Below are 21,799 nucleotides of genomic sequence, written 5' to 3'. Positions count from 1 at the left end.
GCCCTTCTCTCCTTCACCTATCTCTCTTTCTCCTATATAAGCAGGATATAAATTTCTGATCCAATACCCAATTATCCATACTTTTATCAGATTCTTGCTAGAGACCACACCGTGTGTGGGGTTTAGTGACTCGATACCGTGTGGGGGTTGTTAGTGACCCCACACTGTGGGTGTTGTTAGTGACCCCACACTGTGGGGGTTGTTAGTGACCCCACACCGCCTGCCTGAGGAAGGAGCTCCGCAAGATATACATGAGGATAAAGCACATTGGCTGGAGACTGCTGTAGGCGCTCCAGGCTCCCCTGGAAGAGTTACCTAACAAGAGACAACAGGGAGTACTAGAGCTTGCGGCCAGGTGGACCCGCTCGCCGTGGCTCACACGGTGGGCTCATCTCCACACACTGGGTGGAGGCCGGGGCTTGCCTCACATGGCGACGGCCTGTCACGTTTATATATATATACTAGCAGCAAGCTTGAGTATCCAGTGAAAACAGCACCGTCGTGCTCAGTCTGGTCAAACTCTCCACAAGTCTTTCGTCTGGTGCAGTAACTATTCGCACAGCATCAGCAGGCGTGCGCATTTTGCTTGAAAATTCAGCGCTTACACAGTGTCCAGTTCCGTGTGTGGTGTAGGTTAGTGCATCATGGGGCTAACCTTGGCTTCGGGAGGCGGTGACGTCAGGAAATAGGTCACGTTGGAGGATAATGTGAGGAGTGAGCCGCGCATTCCTTGCTGCTTCCTTGTTTCCCAGGAGCCCGCCTCATCACCATGCCTTGTGCTCATGTATGATCGCCTCTAAGATCCTGCAATTGATTTATATATATATATATATATATATATATATATATATATATATATATATATATATATATATATATATATATATATATATATATATGTCTTAAGAACACATCTATTTAGTACTCAAGTTGTAAATCACACAAAGTCACACTCAACAAGCAAATGAGATACGCCAATGATGTCTTCAGTGACTCCCGACGTAGAGGCTATCATCACCTAACAGCCGTCCGCTGTGCTCCTGCAGCAGCCAAGTGTAGCCGTCGCTGCTAGATCACTGGCAGCCTCCAGCCAGCAGATGAATGTGGTGAGCGCAGTACCCAGGACGGACGCCATGAGGGGCAGTTAGGGAGGCTAGCGTCCAGATGCTAGTACGATAACACTGCACGTCTCGGCGACCCACTAACGTTGGCATCTTGGCGTCAGTAGGGCCACGTCCTCAGTAGCACTCGGACGCGTCTTCCCGGGCGTGTCTCCTGTACTCTCTTCTGATGGGGGTGTCGCATCTCCCAGTCCTCTCATAAGTGTTTCCGTAGACCCTTCCCTCTGAGGCCACGGCGGCGGTGGTCGGTGAGGAGGAAGTACTGATAACTAACTGGATGTGACATAGAGAGAGTACATGACGTCGCCTCCAACGAAAACAGTAACGTGTGGCCAGAGAAATTAAGATATTACCTGTGAAAGTCCCTCCATCCTGGCCCTTATCGCGCGGAGGACTGCTGCCTGCAAATAAAACTGATATTTGTGATAACGATAGAGTTTATCAAGTAAATTGAAAAGTGCTTTGAAAAAAATTATGTTTTTTGTGTGCGTGTGGAATTAATTATTATATTTACAGATGTGCGTATGATTCATTAACTTAATTATCTAATTTGTTTTTGTACGCGTGGAGTTGTAAAGACTTTGCCTGAACCAAGGAATAATTACTGAAGAAAATAGGTTCCGTAGAAACTAGCGGTGCGTCTTGAAGTTGTAGAACTGAATACTTGTAGGGGGATGTTGTGCTTGTAGGGGGATGTAGTGCTTGTAGGGGGTTGTAGTGCTTGTAGGGGGATGTTGTGCTTGTATGGGGATGTAGTGCTTGTATGGGGATGTAGTGCTTGTAGGGGGATGTTGTGTTTGTATGGGGATGTTGTCCTTGTAGGGGGATGTTGTGTTTGTATGGGGATGTTGTGCTTGTATGGGGATGTTGTGTTTGTATGGGGATGTTGTGTTTGTATGGGGATGTTGTGCTTGTATGGGGATGTAGTGCTTGTATGGGGATGTTGTGTTTGTATGGGGATGTTGTGCTTGTATGGGGATGTAGTGCTTGTATGGGGATGTTGTGTTTGTATGGGGATGTTGTGCTTGTATGGGGATGTAGTGCTTGTATGGGGATGTAGTGCTTGTATGGGGATGTAGTGCTTGTAGGGGGATGTTGTGTTTGTATGGGGATGTTGTGCTTGTATGGGGATGTCGTGCTTGTATGGGGATGTAGTGCTTGTATGGGGATGTAGTGCTTGTATGGGGATGTAGTGCTTGTATGGGGATGTAGTGCTTGTATGGGGATGTTGTGCTTGTATGGGGATGTAGTGCTTGTATGGGGATGTAGTGCTTGTATGGGGATGTAGTGATTGTAGGGGAATATCGTGGTTGCAAAAGGTGTAGATGAATGTTCCGCTTGTACGAGAGATGAAGTACTAATAGAGAGATGTAGTGATTGTAGTGCGTTTGTTCTACATAAGTAGGTATAGGAACAGACGATTTGTGACTCCTGTATGCAGGCTGAGAGGTTTCCCTTCTTAGTGGGTAAGGCTCAAGGTAAGCCTTACCCACTAGATATCCCTTTAATACGACCCATATCTTTGTTAACAACCAGGCCCCCAGTGACCAGGACTAGCTGTCAGACCAGTTGGGCAGTTTGTGTGTACCTTTGGCACGGTGTGGGAAGGAGGGGAGAGGATCCCACTTCTGGGAAGGCGGAGAGGAGAGGGGAAAGAGAGGAGAGGGGAAAGAGAGGAAAGGGGAAAGAGAGGAGAGGGGAAAGAGAGGAAAGGGGAAAGAGAGGAGAGGGGAAGGAGACGGTGAAGTGGTTCCCGTCTCAGGAAAGCAGATGGTGGGACTGGTAGAGCAACAAAGGCTAATTCTACCCTGTCTCTCTTCCATCGTTTATCAATCTCTCTCTTTGCCTCTTCTCATCTCGACTCTCACTCTACATTTATTCATTCATATATCCTTCCCTCCCTCCGTCCCTCTCTCTCTCTCTCTCTCTCTCTCTCTCTCTCTCTCTCTCTCTCTCTCTCTCTCTCTCTCTCTCTCTCTCTCTCTCTCTCTCTCTCTCTCTCTCTCTCTCTCTCTCCATCACATCATGTATTCTTCCAAACGGCAAATATTCACAGACACTGAGGACCAATATTATTATTATTATTATAAATATTATTATTATTATTATTATTATTATTATTATTATTATTTTATGTTGGGCAGTAAGGATGTGTTAAGAACAAGAAGGTGCTAGAGAGGTGATAGAAGAACCTGTGTTAAGAACAAGAAGGTGCTAGAGGCACCTGTGTTAAGAATAAGACTTGGTGCTAGAGAGGTGACAGAGGCACCTGTGTTAAGAATAAGACTTGGTGCTAGAGAGGTGACAGAGGCACCTGTGTTAAGAATAAGACTTGGTGCTAGAGAGGTGACAGAGGCACCTGTGTTAAGAATAAGACTTGGTGCTAGAGAGGTGACAGAGGCACCTGTGTTAAGAATAAGACTTGGTGCTAGAGAGGTGACAGAGGCACCTGTGTTAAGAATAAGACTTGGTGCTAGAGAGGTGACAGAGGCACCTGTGTTAAGAATAAGACTTGGTGCTAGAGAGGTGACAGAGGCACCTGTGTTAAGAATAAGACTTGGTGCTAGAGAGGTGACAGAGGCACCTGTGTTAAGAATAAGACTTGGTGCTAGAGAGGTGACAGAGGCACCTGTGTTAAGAATAAGACTTGGTGCTAGAGAGGTGACAGAGGCACCTGTGTTAAGAATAAGACTTGGTGCTAGAGAGGTGACAGAGGCACCTGTGTTAAGAATAAGACTTGGTGCTAGAGAGGTGACAGAGGCACCTGTGTTAAGAATAAGACTTGGTGCTAGAGAGGTGACAGAGGCACCTGTGTTAAGAATAAGACTTGGTGCTAGAGAGGTGACAGAGGCACCTGTGTTAAGAATAAGACTTGGTGCTAGAGAGGTGACAGAGGCACCTGTGTTAAGAATAAGACTTGGTGCTAGAGAGGTGACAGAGGCACCTGTGTTAAGAATAAGACTTGGTGCTAGAGAGGTGACAGAGGCACCTGTGTTAAGAATAAGACTTGGTGCTAGAGAGGTGACAGAGGCACCTGTGTTAAGAATAAGACTTGGTGCTAGAGAGGTGACAGAGGCACCTGTGTTAAGAATAAGACTTGGTGCTAGAGAGGTGACAGAGGCACCTGTGTTAAGAATAAGACTTGGTGCTAGAGAGGTGACAGAGGCACCTGTGTTAAGAATAAGACTTGGTGCTAGAGAGGTGACAGAGGCACCTGTGTTAAGAATAAGACTTGGTGCTAGAGAGGTGACAGAGGCACCTGTGTTAAGAATAAGACTTGGTGCTAGAGAGGTAATAAAGGCACCTGTGTTAAGAATAAGACTTGGTGCTAGAGAGGTGATATAGAAGCACCTGTGTTAAGAATAAGACTTGGTGCTAGAGAGGTGATAGAGGCACCTGTGTCAGGAGAGGATCGCTGTGGTGTGTTGTGTTGCTGACCATCACTACTGTGACGATGTCCTCGCTACACGCCGCACGCTTCTTCAAGGTGTTCCCCTGACGCTCCCGCCCCCCGCCCACTCTAACACCGCCCACTCTAACACCGCCCACTCGTCCTGCTCTTGGTATGACCCGCCCACCCACTCTGTGTCTGGGAGCCTGCCCACTATTCGTACATCTTTCCAGCACAGTCCTGACCCCTTCCACCCACCCAGCTCCCCACCCACCCAGCTCCCCACCCACCCAGCTCCCCACCCACCCAGCTCTCCACCCACCCAGCTCTCCACCCACTCAGCTCCCCACCCACCCAGCTCTCCACCCACTCAGCTCCCCACCCACCCAGCTCCCCACCCACTCAGCTCCCCACCCACCCAGCTCCCCACCCACCCAGCTCCCCACCCACCCAGCTCTCCACCCACTCAGCTCCCCACCCACCCAGCTCCCCACCCACCCAGCTCTCCACCCACTCAGCGTTTCACTTAAATATCACTTATCCGGCTGCTTTCGCCTGAACCCATCAAGCCGGACACCTTTTCAATCGTACAAGCGCGATTTCCCAAGCCCGGCCGCTTACTCTCTCGGCCGCCCACTCACCCACCTGCCTAATCACCAGGAAACACACCCACCCGTTCGGCCAAACCCCGGCCTCCCACCCACCCGAGAAATGGACACCCCACCAACTAGATAGAGAGGCTGCTCACTATCCACTCGAGGGAAAGTAGGGAAAAAGGCCGCCCACCCACCCGGCCATCCACTCAAAAGACGCTCACCAAAGAGCCGCCCACCCACCCGATCCGCCCACCCACCAGAGCCGCCCACCCACCAGAGCCGCCCACCCACCAGAGCCGCCCATCGGCCTCTAACGACCATCTTAGATGGAGATCACAAAGAACAAGGTGCTGAGGGAGCTGGCCATGCTGTCCCTTGTGGTAAGTGTCTCGGTGATGCACTCATGCATGCTCTCACACTCACAGTAGCACTCTCTGATGTACTCATGCTTGCTCTCACACTCACAGTAGCACTCTCTGGAGCACTCATGCATGCTCTCACACTCACAGTAGCACTCTCTGATGCACTCATGCATGCTCTCACACTCACAGTAGCACTCTCTGATGTACTCATGCATGCTCTCACACTCACAGTAGCACTCTCTGATGCACTCATGCATGCCCTCACACTCACAGTAGCACTCTCTGATGTACTCATGCATGCTCTCACACTCACAGTAGCACTCTCTGGAGCACTCATGCATGCTCTCACACTCACAGTAGCACTCTCTGATGCACTCATGCATGCTCTCACACTCACTGTAGCACTCTCTGATGCACTCATGCATGCCCTCACACTCACACTCAGTAACAAGAGAGCGGTACACAGAACAGTGTACGTCTGGACTACACACTGCCAGTCTGGACCTGGACAATGAACAGTCACAGGTGAGAGAGGCACTAACAAGGGCCAGGTCCGCGGCGGGGTCAGGTCAGGTCATGTGTGGCGGAGGTCACGGTGCTGGCTGTTGTGCTGTGGTCGTGTGGAGGCAGTAGAGTGCCGGGGGTTGTGTGTGTGTGTGGTGCTGGGACCGCTCAAGCCTCGGCCCGCAGGAGACATCACTGACCTTAGATCAAGTGAACTGCACTGGAATCGAGTTACAGCCCCGCTCCTGTGCCAGGTAAGTCCACTACGGGCTCGTCATAGCCCGTGCTACTTGCCCCGCTCCTGTGCCAGGTAAGTCCACTACGGGCTCACCATAGCCCGTGCTAGCCCCGCTCCTGTGCCAGGTAAGTCCACTACGGGCTCACCATAGCCCGTGCTACTTGCACCTCTTTGTTCCGATTAGCTGCATCTAAAACAACAACATGGTAATCATCCTTTTTCTGTCCAATTGATATAGCGTCGTCTGTCAGGTGCTCCTGCCTGTGTACCTTGATGACAGTACTTGAGTGTTCCGTTGTAGACAGAACCCGCGGTATAGTGGACACTAGCCAGTGGTGGCCTGATTATTGGAGGTGGAAGGCCAGGACCCCTTGACCATTAGTCGTTCTTCACCTGTATTGACAGTGTAGTTACATCTCGTCTCTCTCCCGGGTCACTGGTCGGCGAGACAGTCAAATGAGAGCGGTGGCAGCGGTTGTGTATATGTTTGATAGTAGCAACTAACATTTTCTCTCTCTCTCTCTCTCTCTCTCTCTCTCCTCTCTCTCTCTCTCTCCTCTCTCTCTCTCTCTCTCTCTCTCTCTCTCTCTCTCTCTCTCTCTCTCTCTCTCTCTCTCTCTCTCTCTCTCTCTCTCTCTCTCTCTCTCTCTCTCTCTCTCTCTCTCTCTCTCTCTCTCTCTCTCTCTCTCTCTCCTCTCTCTCTCTCTCTCCTCTCTCTCTCTCTCTCTCTCTCTCTCTCTCTCTCTCTCTCTCTCTCTCTCTCTCTCTCTCTCTCTCTCTCTCTCTCTCTCTCTCTCTCTCTCTCTCTCTCTCTCTTACTCTCCCTTTCTCTCTTACTCTCCCTTTCTCTCTCTCTCTCTCTCTCTCTCTCTCTCTCTCTCTCTCTCTCTCTCTCTCTCTCTCTCTCTCTCTCTCTCTCTCTCTCTCTCTCTCTCTCTCTTACTCTCCCTTTCTCTCTTACTCTCCCTTTCTCTCTCTCTCTCTCTCTCTCTCTCTCTCTCTCTCTCTCTCTCTCTCTCTCTCTCTCTCTCTCTCTCTCTCTCTCTCTCTCTCTCTTACTCTCCCTTTCTCTCTTACTCTCCCTTTCTCTCTCTCTCTCTCTCTCTCTCTCTCTCTCTCTCTCTCTCTCTCTCTCTCTCTCTCTCTCTCTCTCTCTCTCTCTCTCTCTCTCTCTCTCTCTCTCTTACTCTCTCTCTCTCTCTCTACATCTCTCCTCTCACTTCAAGCTGCCTACTTAGAACCTCAGATCATCTTGAGTCGGTATAATGATTGCAGAAGTTATCAGACATGGCATTTTCCATTCAGTTTATTATAACATTATTATTTAAGTTCTGCTACTAAAAGAGGCAACGCAAGTCCTCAGCGTGCCTCTGGCCTGAATCTTGAATGAGTCATTTATGACAGGAGAATTGCCCAGTTGTTGGAAGAAGGCAAATGTCGTACCAATTTTCGAGTAAGGGGGATAGGGAGGAGGCCCTTAACTACTGACCTGTATCACTGACAAGCATCCCCTGTAAAATACTTGAAAGAATAATCAGGCTACGACTTGTTGCACACCTGGAGAACGTTAGGTTTGTAAACAAACACCAACATGGGTTCATGGAAAAGAAATCATGCCTAACAAACATTCTGGAATTCTATGATAAAGTAACAAAAATAAGGCAGGACAGGGAAGGATAGGCAGACTGCAAATATCTGGACTGCCAAAACGCCTTTGATACAGTACCGCACAGGAGAGTGCTATTCAAACTTGAGAGGCAGGCAGGAGTAAGCGGAAAGGCCCTAGCTTGGGTAAGGAACTACCTAACAGGAAGGAGCCAGAGAGTAACGGTAAGAGACGAGAAGTCGGACTGACGAACAGTAATGAGTGGAGTACCACAAGGATCGGTGCTGGGACCAGTTCAATTTCTAATATACGTCAATGACATGTTTACAGGAGTAGAGTCCTATATGTTAATGTTCGCGGATGATGCAAAATTAATGAGAAGAGTTGTGACAGATGAAGAATGTAGGATTCTCGAAGAGGACTTGAACAGGTTGCAAAAATGGTCAGAGAAATGGCTACTGGAGTTCAACACGAGCAAATGTAAAGTTACGGAAATGGGATTATGTGATAGGAGACCAAAGGGACAGTTCACAATGTATGGAAACTGCCTACCTGTGACGATTCGTGAAAGAGACTTGGGAGTGGACGTAACACCTAGTTTAACTCCTGAGGCACATATTAATAGGATAACGACAGTAGCGTACTCTACACTGGCAAAAGTTAGAACATCATTCAGAAACCTAAGTAAGGAGGCATTTAGGGCGCTTTACACTGCCTACGTGAGGCCAGTGTTAGAGTATGCCGCCTCATCATGGAGTCCCCACCTGAAGAAACACATAAGGAAACTGGAAAAGGTTCAGATGTTTGCGACGAGACTCGTCCCAGAGTTGAGAGGGATGGAATATGAAGAGCGCCTGAAGGAACTGAACCTGATTACACTAGAAAATAGAAGGGAGAGGGGGGATATGATAGGAACATATAAAATACTCAAGGGTATCGACAGAGTGGAAATAGACGAAATAGACCCTGAATTCTAAACTAACAAGGGGACATGGGTGGAAGTTGGAAACTCAGATGAGTCACAGAGATGTTAGGAAGTTTTCTTTTAGCGTGAGAGTAGTGGGAAAATGGAATGCACTTAAGGAACAGGTTGTGGAAGCAAACTTTATTCATAATTTTAAAACTAAATATAATAGGGAAATAGGACCTGAGTCATTGCTTTAAACAACCGATGGCTAGAAAGGCGGGGTCCAAGAGTCAATGCTCGATCCTGCGGACACAAATAAATTTGTACAAATTGGTGAGCACAAACACAAACATTTTGTGCATATTTGCACGTGTGGTGAGGTGAGTGACGGGGCCGGGAGGCAGCTGGAGCTCTTGACAGCTGACAGTTGGTGCTGTTGACAGCTGACGCCCACACCAACACGCCCCAGACAGCGAGGTAGTCAGAATATCGCTGCTCTTGACACCAATAATATTGACAATATCAGCATCACTATCATCATCATCACCACCACCAACACATATCATCACCAACACCATCACATCACCATCACCTCCACTCTCATCGCCATCACCACCACTCTCATCAATACCAACCCCATCGCTACAATAATCATCACCACCAACACCATCATTATCATCACCAACACCATCATTATCATCACCAACAGGGGGCCTCGTAGCCTGGTGGATAGCGCGCAGGACTCGTAATTCTGTGGCGCGGGTTCGATTCCCGCACGAGGCAGAAACAAATGGGCAAAGTTTCTTTCACCCTGAATGCCCCTGTTACCTAGCAGTAAATAGGTACCTGGGAGTTAAGTCAGCTGTCACGGACTGCTTCCTGGGGGTGGAGGCCTGGTCGAGGACCGGGCCGCGGGGACACTAAAGCCCCGAAATCATCTCAAGATAACCTCAAGATAACACCATCATTATCATCACCAACACCATCATCACCACCACCATCATCATCACCACCACTACCACCACCATCATCACCACCACCATCACCACCACCAGCACCACCATCATCACCACCACCACCATCACCACCACCATCACCATCACCACCACCATCACCATCACCACCACCATCACCCCCACCACCACCAACACCACCACGAACACCATCACCACCACCATTACCATCACCACCACCATCACCCCCACCACCACCAACACCATCACCACTATCATCATCACGACCATCACCATCATCACCACTATCATCATCACCACCATTACCATCACCATCATCACCTTCACCTAGCAGGCAATTATTCTTTTCATTCTAGTTTTTAATTTTTGTTAACTTCAATATTATTTTGGTCCTTAGTTAGTGGACTGTATATTCTAATTCATCCTGCTAAAATATTTCTGCACTCAGTTGAAGGGACAAATACAACTTGCACCACCTTGTAATGGATATGGTACAAGCAATACTTGTTTACCTTATTATGCAAAATATAAATTTTACCACATATGGTCTAATCTACTATTATTCTTGAAGCTACTTTAATTATGAACACAACTACTCTATCTACAGTTTGAAAATTTATCTACTGTAAACAAGTGTATCTTAGCTGACACTGTAGGTGGGGCCTGCCAAGGCTGTGATTTTCTCCCAGTATCTGCTAAGGGTGTGACTACATGCTCCAGGGTGTGACTACATGCTCCAGGGTGTGACTACATGCTCCAGGGTGTGACTACATGCTCCAGGGTGTGACTACATGCTCCAGGGTGTGACTACATGCTCCAGGGAGCATAAAATGGTCGCCTGGGGCAGCTGACGTCTTTGTGTACAGCAGAGTAACAAGAAAATTACTGTTATGTTGAAGCCCAGCTGCAGCCTTTCAGTAACTGCGCATCACTAGCTTACCTGCCGAATGTTTAACATTAGTCAAGGCACATTAACATATAAAGTACAGGTGTCACATGAATATTTGTGTATGTAGTAAAAAGCTGAGTAAAACGCTACACACTGCATTTGTGTTTTTCTTATGTTTATATCCACTACTTATTCTATATTATACAGTGTACACCACTAGTACTAGAATATAAAGCAGTCGGATACTTAAGCACTGTGTTACTGTGGCAGTTCACTAGGATAGAGTAAGTAGTCTATCGTGCGTGATGCGTATCGTAACTCTCCAGGCGCACTTGTCTCCTGTGTGGTTTGTTATGAGTCTGTGTAAGTGATTGGCTCGTCTCTCTGACCTGATTGATTGATTGATGAAGATTAAGCCACCCAAAAGGTGGCACGGGCATGAATAGCCCCTAAGTGGTGGGTGGCCCTTTGGAGCCATTACCAGTATCATTAGCTGATACTGGAGATGTGTGGAGGTGCGACTGCACCCTGCGTGACGGGAGATGTCGCCCCCGTGTCTCTGACCTGGGTTCCAATAATGTTCCCTCAATATTCTGTGTTTAATTTACAGTAATAAGGGAGTTAAGCTATATTTTTACTGCTAATTATGTTTATTCAGTGCTAGTGAATACTATTTTATTAAGTATAAACACTAGACTGAAGTTTAAAAAGAGATGAGAGTTTATATTATGTGTTGTTGATCACGTCACGGAATAACAAATTCTCGTTTTCTTTTAGGATAAATTATGTTATTATGTGTGTCGGATTTCCGACAACCACCATCACTAATATCACCATCATCACCATCACCAGCACCATCATCACCCTCACCATCATCATCACCATCATCACAACCATCACCATCGCCACCATCATCACCCTCATCACCACCATCATCACCCTCATCACCACCATCACCACCATCACCACCACCACCATCGCAGAAGACGTAAGCTGTTGCAAGGGAAGAGATCATTGTCGTCCTCACACATACTAAACATCGCTACACAACACATAATTGTGTATATAGAAAGCGAGGCGCCAGGCACCTCATTTGTCTCTCACATACAGGTGATAAAGAGTATCAGCAACACAAAGTTGAGTCAGAAGATACGAGCAACAATATCGCGCACTCCCACAAAAGATTATATAATAATATACCTTTATTTATGGGTCATATTGAAGGCAACCTTCCACCATACGTTCATCCCCTATTATGTCATGTTTGGAAATCCTTCACACAATATGATCTAGTGCTTCACACAATATGATCTAATGCTTCACACAATATGATCTAATGCTTCACACAATATGATCTAATGCTTCACACAATATGATCTAATGCTTCACACAATATGATCTAATGCTTCACACAATATGATCTAATGCTTCACACAATATGATCTAGTGCTTCACACAATATGATCTAATGCTTCACACAATATGATCTAATGCTTCACACAATATGATCTAATGCTTCACACAATATGATCTAGTGCTTCACACAATATGATCTAATGATTCACACAATATGATCTAGTGCTTCACACAATATGATCTAATGCTTCACACAATATGATCTAATGCTTCACACAATATGATCTAATGCTTCACACAATATGATCTAGTGCTTCACACAATATGATCTAATGCTTCACACAATATGATCTAATGCTTCACACAATATGATCTAATGATTCACACAATATGATCTAATGCTTCACACAATATGATCTAATGCTTCACACAATATGATCTAATGCTTCACACAATATGATCTAATGCTTCACACAATATGATCTAGTGCTTCACACAATATGATCTAATGCTTCACACAATATGATCTAATGCTTCACACAATATGATCTAATGATTCACACAATATGATCTAGTGCTTCACACAATATGATCTAATGCTTCACACAATATGATCTAATGCTTCACACAATATGATCTAATGCTTCACACAATATGATCTAGTGCTTCACACAATATGATCTAATGCTTCACACAATATGATCTAATGCTTCACACAATATGATCTAATGATTCACACAATATGATCTAGTGCTTCACACAATATGATCTAATGCTTCACACAATATGATCTAATGCTTCACACAATATGATCTATGCTTCACACAATATGATCTAATGCTTCACACAATATAATCTAATGCTTCACACAATATGATCTATGCTTCACACAATATGATCTAATGCTTCACACAATATGATCTATGCTTCACACAATATGATCTAATGCTTCACACAATATAATCTAATGCTTCACACAATATGATCTATGCTTCACACAATATGATCTAATGCTTCACACAATATGATCTATGCTTCACACAATATGATCTAATGCTTCACACAATATGATCTAATGCTTCACACAATATAATCTAGTACTTCCTTACCACTACTGCCATCCCTGAAACCACTACCATCGCTGCCAACGCTGCCACCACTGCCAACGCTGCCACTACTGCCAACGCTGCCACCACTGCCAATGCTGTCAGTACTACCACGACCCGCTAACATTCCACACCACCCTGCCAGGCGCAGACGAGGCTGTCACAGGCGGCAGGAGCCTCATGTAAACACCAGGCAAGGACAGACCCCCCCTCCCCCCACAGCACCTGACACTGGGGCACACTTCTCCTCTGACCGTCTCCACGCCAGCACATCCTCGTCACAACCCGTAGTCAACACTCTGGTAGTCCATACAGTGGACGACACTCTGCGGAACACTGTGTGTGCGAACTCTTAATAGAGAGACTTTATTGAACTCTTAGCGCGTGTCCACGCCGTCTGCAGGACTCTTAGCGCGTGTCCACGCCGTCTACAGGACTCTTAGCGCGTGTCCACGCCATCTGCAGGACTCAGAACAATTCCTATAATTACACCAACGAGTCTGGAGAATGTCAGACATTTATGCAGGACAAGCTCCAGTGTCTCACTATATACTACAGCACTCGGCCGGTCAACCATTTACTCCCGCATGTGTAAGCAGTTAGGCAAATTACTGTTTCTGCTCTTAGAGTCGCGACCACGACCGTCGCGACCACGACCGTCGCGACCACGACCGTCGCGACCACATACTGAACACGACCATCGATCAATTTAACCGTAAAGTATGAAGCTTGTCTAATAGTGTTTGATTACCTCCTCATGGTTTGTGTGTGGTGGGTGTTGGTGGTGTGGTGGGTGTTGGTGGTGAGGTGGGTGTTGGTGGTGTGGTGGGTGTTGGTGGTGAGGTGGGTGTTGGTGGTGTGGTGGGTGTTGGTGGTGAGGTGGGTGTTGGTGGTGTGGTGGGTGTTGGTGGTGTGGTGGGTGTTGGTGGTGTGGTGGGTGTTGGTGGGTGTTGGTGGTGTGGTGGGTGTTGGTGGTGAGGTGGGTGTTGGTGGTGTGGTGGGTGTTGGTGGGTGTTGGTGGTGTGGTGGGTGTTGGTGGTGTGGTGGGTGTTGGTGGGTGTTGGTGGTGTGGTGGGTGTTGGTGGTGAGGTGGGTGTTGGTGGTGTGGTGGGTGTTGGTGGTGTGGTGGGTGTTGGTGGTGTGGTGGGTGTTGGTGGTGTGGTGGGTGTTGGTGGGTGTTGGTGGTGTGGTGGGTGTTGGTGGTGAGGTGGGTGTTGGTGGTGTGGTGGGTGTTGGTGGTGAGGTGGGTGTTGGTGGTGTGGTGGGTGTTGGTGGTGTGGTGGGTGTTGGTGGTGTGGTGGGTGTTGGTGGTGAGGTGGGTGTTGGTGGTGTGGTGGGTGTTGGTGGTGAGGTGGGTGTTGGTGGTGTGGTGGGTGTTGGTGGTGTGGTGGGTGTTGGTGGTGTGGTGGGTGTTGGTGGTGTGGTGGGTGTTGGTGGTGAGGTGGGTGTTGGTGGTGTGGTGGGTGTTGGTGGTGAGGTGGGTGTTGGTGGTGTGGTGGGTGTTGGTGGTGTGGTGGGTGTTGGTGGTGTGGTGGGTGTTGGTGGTGTGGTGGGTGGTGGTGTGGTGGTGGTGTGGTGGGTGTTGGTGGTGTGGTGGGTGTTGGTGGTGAGGTGGGTGTTGGTGGTGTGGTGGGTGTTGGTGGTGAGGTGGGTGTTGGTGGTGTGGTGGGTGTTGGTGGTGTGGTGGGTGTTGGTGGTGTGGTGGGAGGCTTCCCACGGCGCCTGAGGTTGCCGGGGGTTTGAAAGTTGAAGCTCATAATATTAGTGACTGTATTTAGGTGAGTTAAAGTTGCTGCTTTTTCTCAAATGAACAACTCTTGTTGTTAGTGTTTTTGACTGCTTGAAATTCTTTGCTTGTTTATGTTAAAATTTGCTACACTCCCCCTCTCTCTCTCTCTCTCTCTCTCTCTCTCTCTCTCTCTCTCTCTCTCTCTCTCTCTCTCTCTCTCTCTCTCTCTCTCTCTCTCTCTCTCTCCCCCCCCTCTCTCTCTCTCTCCCCCCTCTCTCTTTCTCTCTCTCTCTCTCTCTCTCTCTCTCTCTCTCTCTCTCTCTCTCTCTCTCTCTCTCTCTCTCTCTCTCTCTCTCTCTCTCTCTCTCTCTCTCTCTCTCTCTCTCTGTCTCTCTCTCTGTCTCTCTCTCTCTCTGTCTCTCTCTCTCTCTGTCTCTCTCTCTCTCTCTGTCTCTCTCTCTCTGTCTCTCTCTCTCTCTCTCTCTCTCTCTCTCTCTCTCTCTCTCTCTCTCTCTCTCTCTCTCTCTCTCTCTCTCTCTCTCTCTGTCTCTGTCTCTCTCTCTCTCTCTGTCTCTCTCTCTCTCTGTCTCTCTCTCTCTCTGTCTCTCTCTCTCTCTGTCTCTCTCTCTCTCTCTGTCTCTCTCTCTCTCTCTGTCTCTCTCTCTCTCTGTCTCTCTCTCTCTCTGTCTCTCTCTCTCTCTCTCTCTCTCATATGTATCATCTTGCACTAGACACAAGAGCGGACATGACGGGGCGTTAGGAGACGTCAGGTCTCAGAACTTGCATCTGGTTGTAAACTTTTTGCTTATTCTCCCTCTCTCCTCTTGCTACCTCTCCCCTCACTCCCTTCCTCTCCTCTTTCCACTTCTCCCCTCTCCTCCACCCTCGACGCTTTCAATCTTCTAGTTACGGCGGTGCGAGAGCTGAACTATGGTCAATTAAAAACGTTGAGGTCTTTATCAGACCTCAACAGAGATTATTACATATTCAATTTCATCTATCCTTCACATCTTATAATTACAATGTCAGCTAGTTACACAGAATGTTCTGTTTCAAGAGCTATTTATTTATAGTAAATCATTATACATTAATTGTAGGTCTTATCGCTAATGCATAATTGTTTGAGCAATGGAGATATTACAGAGTCAAAGCTGCTGCTTATTATTAGTCTTCACAATAAACAACTTGTTTCTTAATCTCATATGTCGTTTATCTACTGGAAGCGAAATATAGATACAGTGCAAGGATTTCAGGTATTTTTTCCTTAGTAATAAGATGGTTTGCCATTTCAAACAGCGTGAGTTTAGATTTATCTCTAAATGGCTCAATTTTACTACAGTCCAAGATATAGTGTTGGAGTGTGTGTCCCTGTCTTTATCCACACACTTTACACTTTACTTCATCTAAATCCCTATACAAGCCCAACTGCCAGAGATACTTGTAGCCAAGTTATATACGAGCTGTGGCAACATCTGTTAGTCTGCTGACTTTGTTACTTGCCCCATACACATATTTTACTTTTCAAATTCATCCAGTTGTTCTTGTCTAAGGACACTTTTAAGGGTCCTATTTGATAACTCAAGATTCCGTTCAACAGTCTTTATTTACTGCAGCCTTAGCAAGGGCGTCAACTTTATCACGTTCCTGCAGGCCAATGTGAGAAGGAATCCACAACCTTGTTATATTTACCATCTTATTTAGTATACTTATATGTCTGTCTGGCTTCCAAGACAAGCACGTTATTACTTGTTTACAAACTATTTATTGCTCGTAGTGAGGAAAGGGAGTCAGAAGTAATTAAGCTGTCTACTTCAGTGTTGTCAATAATTTCGTGTGCTACCAGTATCGCTACCAACTCGGCCTGCATTGTGGACGCCCAGTTACTATGATATTTCTTAGAATTGTGCTGCCATCGGGCTGATGAGCAATAACAGCACTTCCTGCCCTCCCTGTAGCTGTATTGAGTGATCCGTCAGTGTATATGGTCTGTGCCATGTTGTTTATAGTTAGTATATTGTGAATGTGTTCTAGGGTCTAGAATGTGTTCTAGGGGCCTGACAGCTAGGTGGACAGCCCTCTGGATTTGTAGTCCTGAGCTTCCGGGTTCGATTCCCAGTGGAGGCGGAAACAAATGAGCAGAGTTTCTTTCAACATGATGGCCCTGTTCACCTAGCAGTAAATAGATACCTGGGAGTTAGACAGCTGCTACTGGCAGCTTCCTGGGGGTGTGTAACAAAAAGGAGGCCTGGTCGAGGACCGGGCCGCAGGGACGCTAAGCCTCCAAATCCTCTCAAGATAGGCTGCTTAATTTAACAGCAAGCTGAGCATGAGGGTTGTTTGGGATTAGTTTCTTGGGTTTCTTAGTTTCTAGTTTCTGATGCCTGCATCAGGACATCCTGATGCAGGCATCAGGATGTCCAAAGGTACTATCTGCCAGGGTGGAAGGAAGTGCTGTACTCTTTCATCTGAACATATCGTGCAGTCCCATCATTTTAATATTGGTGGCTTTTCTTTGAATCAATTTAGACTCGCTGGTTCCATTACATATGTGTTATAACAGTTCAACTGACACAATGTTGCTTTTGTTATCACGCAGAAGCTTTAGTCACATCATAAGATTAATTTCAAATATTCTACCTTGAGCGCTAGGCCGCTCATCTTCCCACCTCCCTTGCCTTTCCCTCTCCTCTTTTCCTGCCCTCACATTCCTGCCTCTCACTGGTGTACATGCGTCGATCAGCCACCCTCTTGTGTGCGCGGGATTATCTCACTTAATATCCACCCCATCGAGTCTATTGGCAACAGCCTGTACGACGCTCTGAAATCTTTCACAAATCCTCTTCTAAGACGCCGGCATCCTTCAAGTGAGGGACACCGTAGCATCGGTACTCCAGGGTGAAGGGGATAAGGTTTCAGTCTGAGGATAAGACGACCAGCTCGACCTTTTCTTGGGAGTTTAATACTGCATACTCAAGGGTTTGTTTATCAGAGGTTGCGTACCGTGCTGGTGCTGCATACTCAAGGGTTTGTTTATCAGAGGTTGCGTACCGTGCTGGTGCTGCATACTCAAGGGTTTGTTTATCAGAGGTTGCGTACCGTGCTGGTGCTGCATACTCAAGGGTTTGTTTATCAGAGGTTGCGTACCGTGCTGGTGCTGCATACTCAAGGGTTTGTTTATCAGAGGTTGCGTACCGTGCTGGTGCTGCATACTCAAGGGTTTGTTTATCAGAGGTTGCGTACCGTGCTGGTGCTGCATACTCAAGGGTTTGTTTATCAGAGGTTGCGTACCGTGCTGGTGCTGCATACTCAAGGGTTTGTTTATCAGAGGTTGCGTACCGTGCTGGTGCTGCATACTCAAGGGTTTGTTTATCAGAGGTTGTGTACCGTGCTGGTGCTGCATACTCAAGGGTTTGTTTATCAGAGGTTGCGTACCGTGCTGGTGCTGCATACTCTAGGGTTTGTTTATCAGAGGTTGTGTACCGTGCTGGTGCTGCATACTCTAGGGTTTGTTTATCAGAGGTTGCGTACCGTGCTGGTGCTGCATACTCAAGGGTTTGTTTATCAGAGGTTGTGTACCGTGCTGGTGCTGCATACTCAAGGGTTTGTTTATCAGAGGTTGTGTACCGTGCTGGTGCTGCATACTCTAGGGTTTGTTTATCAGAGGTTGTGTACCGTGCTGGTGCTGCATACTCTAGGGTTTGTCTACATTTATTTTTCTTCTGGTATTTGACTCAGTCAAGTGTCAACTACTAGATTTATCTCTATATACTGAGGCTAGTACAAGTACAAGTACAAGTACAAGTACAAGTACAAGTACAAGTACAAGTACAAGTTAGCCATACACTTTAGCACGTCATTTAAAACTTTAAATGTGGACTCTACGGTCCTGCCCAGTTCCTCGAAAGAGAGACCTGCACGGAGCGATGTCGGTCTCGCGAGATGAAGGTCGGCGTTCAATCCCCGACTGTCCAAGTGGTCGGGCACCATTCCTTTCCCCCGTCCTGTCCCAAATCATTATTCAGACCTCTTCCAAGTGCTCTATAGTCGTAATGGCTTGGCGCTTTCTCCTAGAAGTTCCCTTCTTCTTTTTTCCAGGTAATCTACACAGTGCGAGACCAACACTGAGATACGCACCACCGGTCTCGAACTCTCACCTTCTGGAACACTGAACTAAATTTTAAAAAGTGCAGAGATTTGCATCACCATTAGTACCAGAACTAAGAGGTTTAAGTTGAGAAGACAGCTTCAAAGAACTAAATATCGCAACCCTAGTGGAGAGTAAAAATAGAGGGGGATATGATCACAACATACAAGATACTGAAGTGAATAGATAGCATGCACAAAGATGGCCTCATTAAATTGAGAAAAAGAAGGACGAGAGGACACAGGCTGAAACTGGAAGCGCAAATAAATTACAATGTAAGGAGATACTCCAACCCTGTAGTGGGTGTCAATAAGTGGCACCCTGTAGTGGGTGTCAATAAGTGGCACCCTGTAGTGGGTGTCAATAAGTGGCACCCTGTAGTGGGTGTCAATAAGTGGCACCCTGTAGTGGGTGTCAATAAGTGGCACCCTGTAGTGGGTGTCAATAAGTGGCACCCTGTAGTGGGTGTCAATAAGTGGCACCCTGTAGTGGGTGTCAATAAGTGGCACCCTGTAGTAGGTGTCAATAAGTGGCACCCTGTAGTGGGTGTCAATAAGTGGCACCCTGTAGAGGGTGTCAATAAGTGGCACCCTGTAGTGGGTGTCAATAAGTGGCACCCTGTAGTGGGTGTCAATAAGTGGCACCCTGTAGTGGGTGTCAATAAGTGGCACCCTGTAGTGGGTGTCAATAAGTGGCACCCTGTAGTGGGTGTCAATAAGTGGAATGCACTGAGAGAAGTTGTGGAAGCCACCTCCACACTCAACTTTAACACTAGATACCACCAAAAAAATGTAATGTTAGTTTAGTTCAATTACCACACAGCTGATACACAAGGCTAACAGGTGGGCAAAGTAATCACTGGTAGATAAATACAAACTACCACCACTCCTCGCAACCACCACCACTGCAACCACCACCCTCGCAACCACCACCACTGCAATCACCCTCACAACCACCACCACCGCAGTAGTGGGAATGGCAGCTTAGCAGCACCATTTTTATTTTTGATGATGGCGCCGCTAAGCTGCCGCCCTGAGAGAGGTCCCAAGGGCCCCTTAGAAGAATTCCTCACTTTGTCACATCCATTTAATACTAAAATATTATCAGAGTTTAAGACCGAAATTTAAAAAAAATCATCAGAAAATATTGTCATAGAAGTTTTGTTAAGTAAAATAGACCCATTAGCAGTAACCTTTAGTTTTTATATCCATTTACTGCAGTTTCACCCCATTTAAGACAAAATTATTCAGAGACCAGTTGAAGACCGAAATATAACATAGACCATTTTAAGACCAAAATGTGACAGAGACCAGTTTAAGACCAAAATTAATCAGTCTCGTTCAAGGTCAAATATTTTCAAAGTTTTGTTCAAGGTCAACAAAATTTAATCTATATATTAGTCTCATTTGTTTCAGCTATGTCATAGGAATTAAGACTGAGTTTTAATCCTCGCTGGGTTCTTATGGATATAATTGTGGGGAATTCTGACTCGTGGGATATTATTTAATTTATTTTAATTATTAATTACTTTAATGTAATTTTATTTATGTTGTATAATTGATTTAATTATTAATTCTTTAGATAGCTTAGCGGGCTGTATTTATTTGAGCGGACTGTATGGTTTTAAAATCTCCCACAAGTCATATCCTAACACAACTTGGGGGTTAATTAATTATAGTAGCCTATCAATCGAGAATTTATCGATTGATAGGAAATTTCTACAAAAGTTAGTTTATTATTATTCTGTAATTAGTTTGTACAGAAGGCCTTAGCTGTTTGAAGGCTTCGGTATGGATATTAGAGGGACACGTGAGCAGTCTGCCAGGTATAGACCTCGAGGCAATTGGGTCTGTTCCCCTCATGGAGACAGGTTGCTGACGCTTAATTCCTAAGGTGATCACAGATCTGCCGGAAGAATACAATCTAACAACTGCAACTTTACTTCCTTGCCATTTACTTTTACTTGCCATTCCTACTACTCACCCACAATCACCACCCTCGCACCACCATCCTCGCAACTACCACCCTCGCAATCACCACCCTCTCAATCACCACACTCACAATCACCATCCTCGCAACCAGCATATCGACAAAAAATAACGACGGTATGTCGTGTGTCTAGAGACAGAAGTCTCCTGCTCAAGTTAGTGTCACACCAGTGCCATATTCAGGGTAGGCAACCAGGCCTCGTACCCCCAGTGTTGATGTAGAGCGGGCATCACGCACCCCGGGGCGGCCAGGCCTCGTACCCCCAGTGTTGATGTAGAGCGGGCATCACGCGCCCCGGGGCGGCCAGGCCTCGTCCCCCAGTGTTGATGTAGAGCGGGCATCACGCGCCCCGGGGCGGCCAGGCCTCGTCCCCCCAGTGTTGATGTAGAGCGGGCATCACGCGCCCCGGGGCGGCCAGGCCTCGTACCCCCAGTGTTGATTTAGAGCGGGCATCACGCGCCCCGGGGCGGCCAGGCCTCGTCCCCCCAGTGTTGATGTAGAGCGGGCATCACGCGCCCCGGGGCGGCCAGGCCTCGTACCCCCAGTGTTGATTTAGAGCGGGCATCACGCGCCCCGGGGCGGCCAGGCCTCGTACCCCCAGTGTTGATTTAGAGCGGGCATCACGCGCCCCGGGGCGGCCAGGCCTCGTACCCCCAGTGTTGATGTAGAGCGGGCATCACACGCCCCGGGGCGGCCAGGCCTCGTACCCCCAGTGTTGATTTAGAGCGGGCATCACGCGCCCCGGGGCGGCCAGGCCTCGTACCCCCAGTGTTGATTTAGAGCGGGCATCACGCGCCCCGGGGCGGCCAGGCCTCGTCCCCCCAGTGTTGATGTAGAGCGGGCATCACGCGCCCCGGGGCGGCCAGGCCTCGTACCCCCAGTGTTGA

At 47.3% G+C, this 21,799-nt stretch overlaps 1 protein-coding gene across 3 annotated transcripts in view; it reads left to right on the top strand.

Annotated features, from left to right (window-relative positions):
• Nucleotides 1–4,967: 4,967 nt before the first annotated feature.
• The window catches only part of LOC123763990 (uncharacterized), a 73,358-nt gene continuing 56,526 nt past the window's right edge, over nt 4,968–21,799 (top strand). For 2 of the 3 annotated variants that reach the window (XR_011229460.1, XM_069330123.1), the window contains exon 1: nt 4,969–5,488. Coding sequence is in view for 2 of the 3 variants with exons in the window: in XM_069330123.1 (XP_069186224.1) it covers nt 5,435–5,488 (54 nt within the window). In the remaining variant the exon portion in view is untranslated. Of the gene's footprint in view, nt 5,489–21,799 lie in introns of all 3 variants that reach the window. The other variant, XM_069330124.1, reaches the window with a different exon arrangement.

The sequence above is a fragment of the Procambarus clarkii genome, chromosome 23 (assembly GCF_040958095.1).
Source record: "Procambarus clarkii isolate CNS0578487 chromosome 23, FALCON_Pclarkii_2.0, whole genome shotgun sequence".
NCBI lineage: Eukaryota > Metazoa > Arthropoda > Malacostraca > Decapoda > Cambaridae > Procambarus > Procambarus clarkii.
The sequence above is the reverse complement of the archived record's forward strand: the minus strand, read 5'-3'. Positions and strand labels throughout refer to the sequence as shown.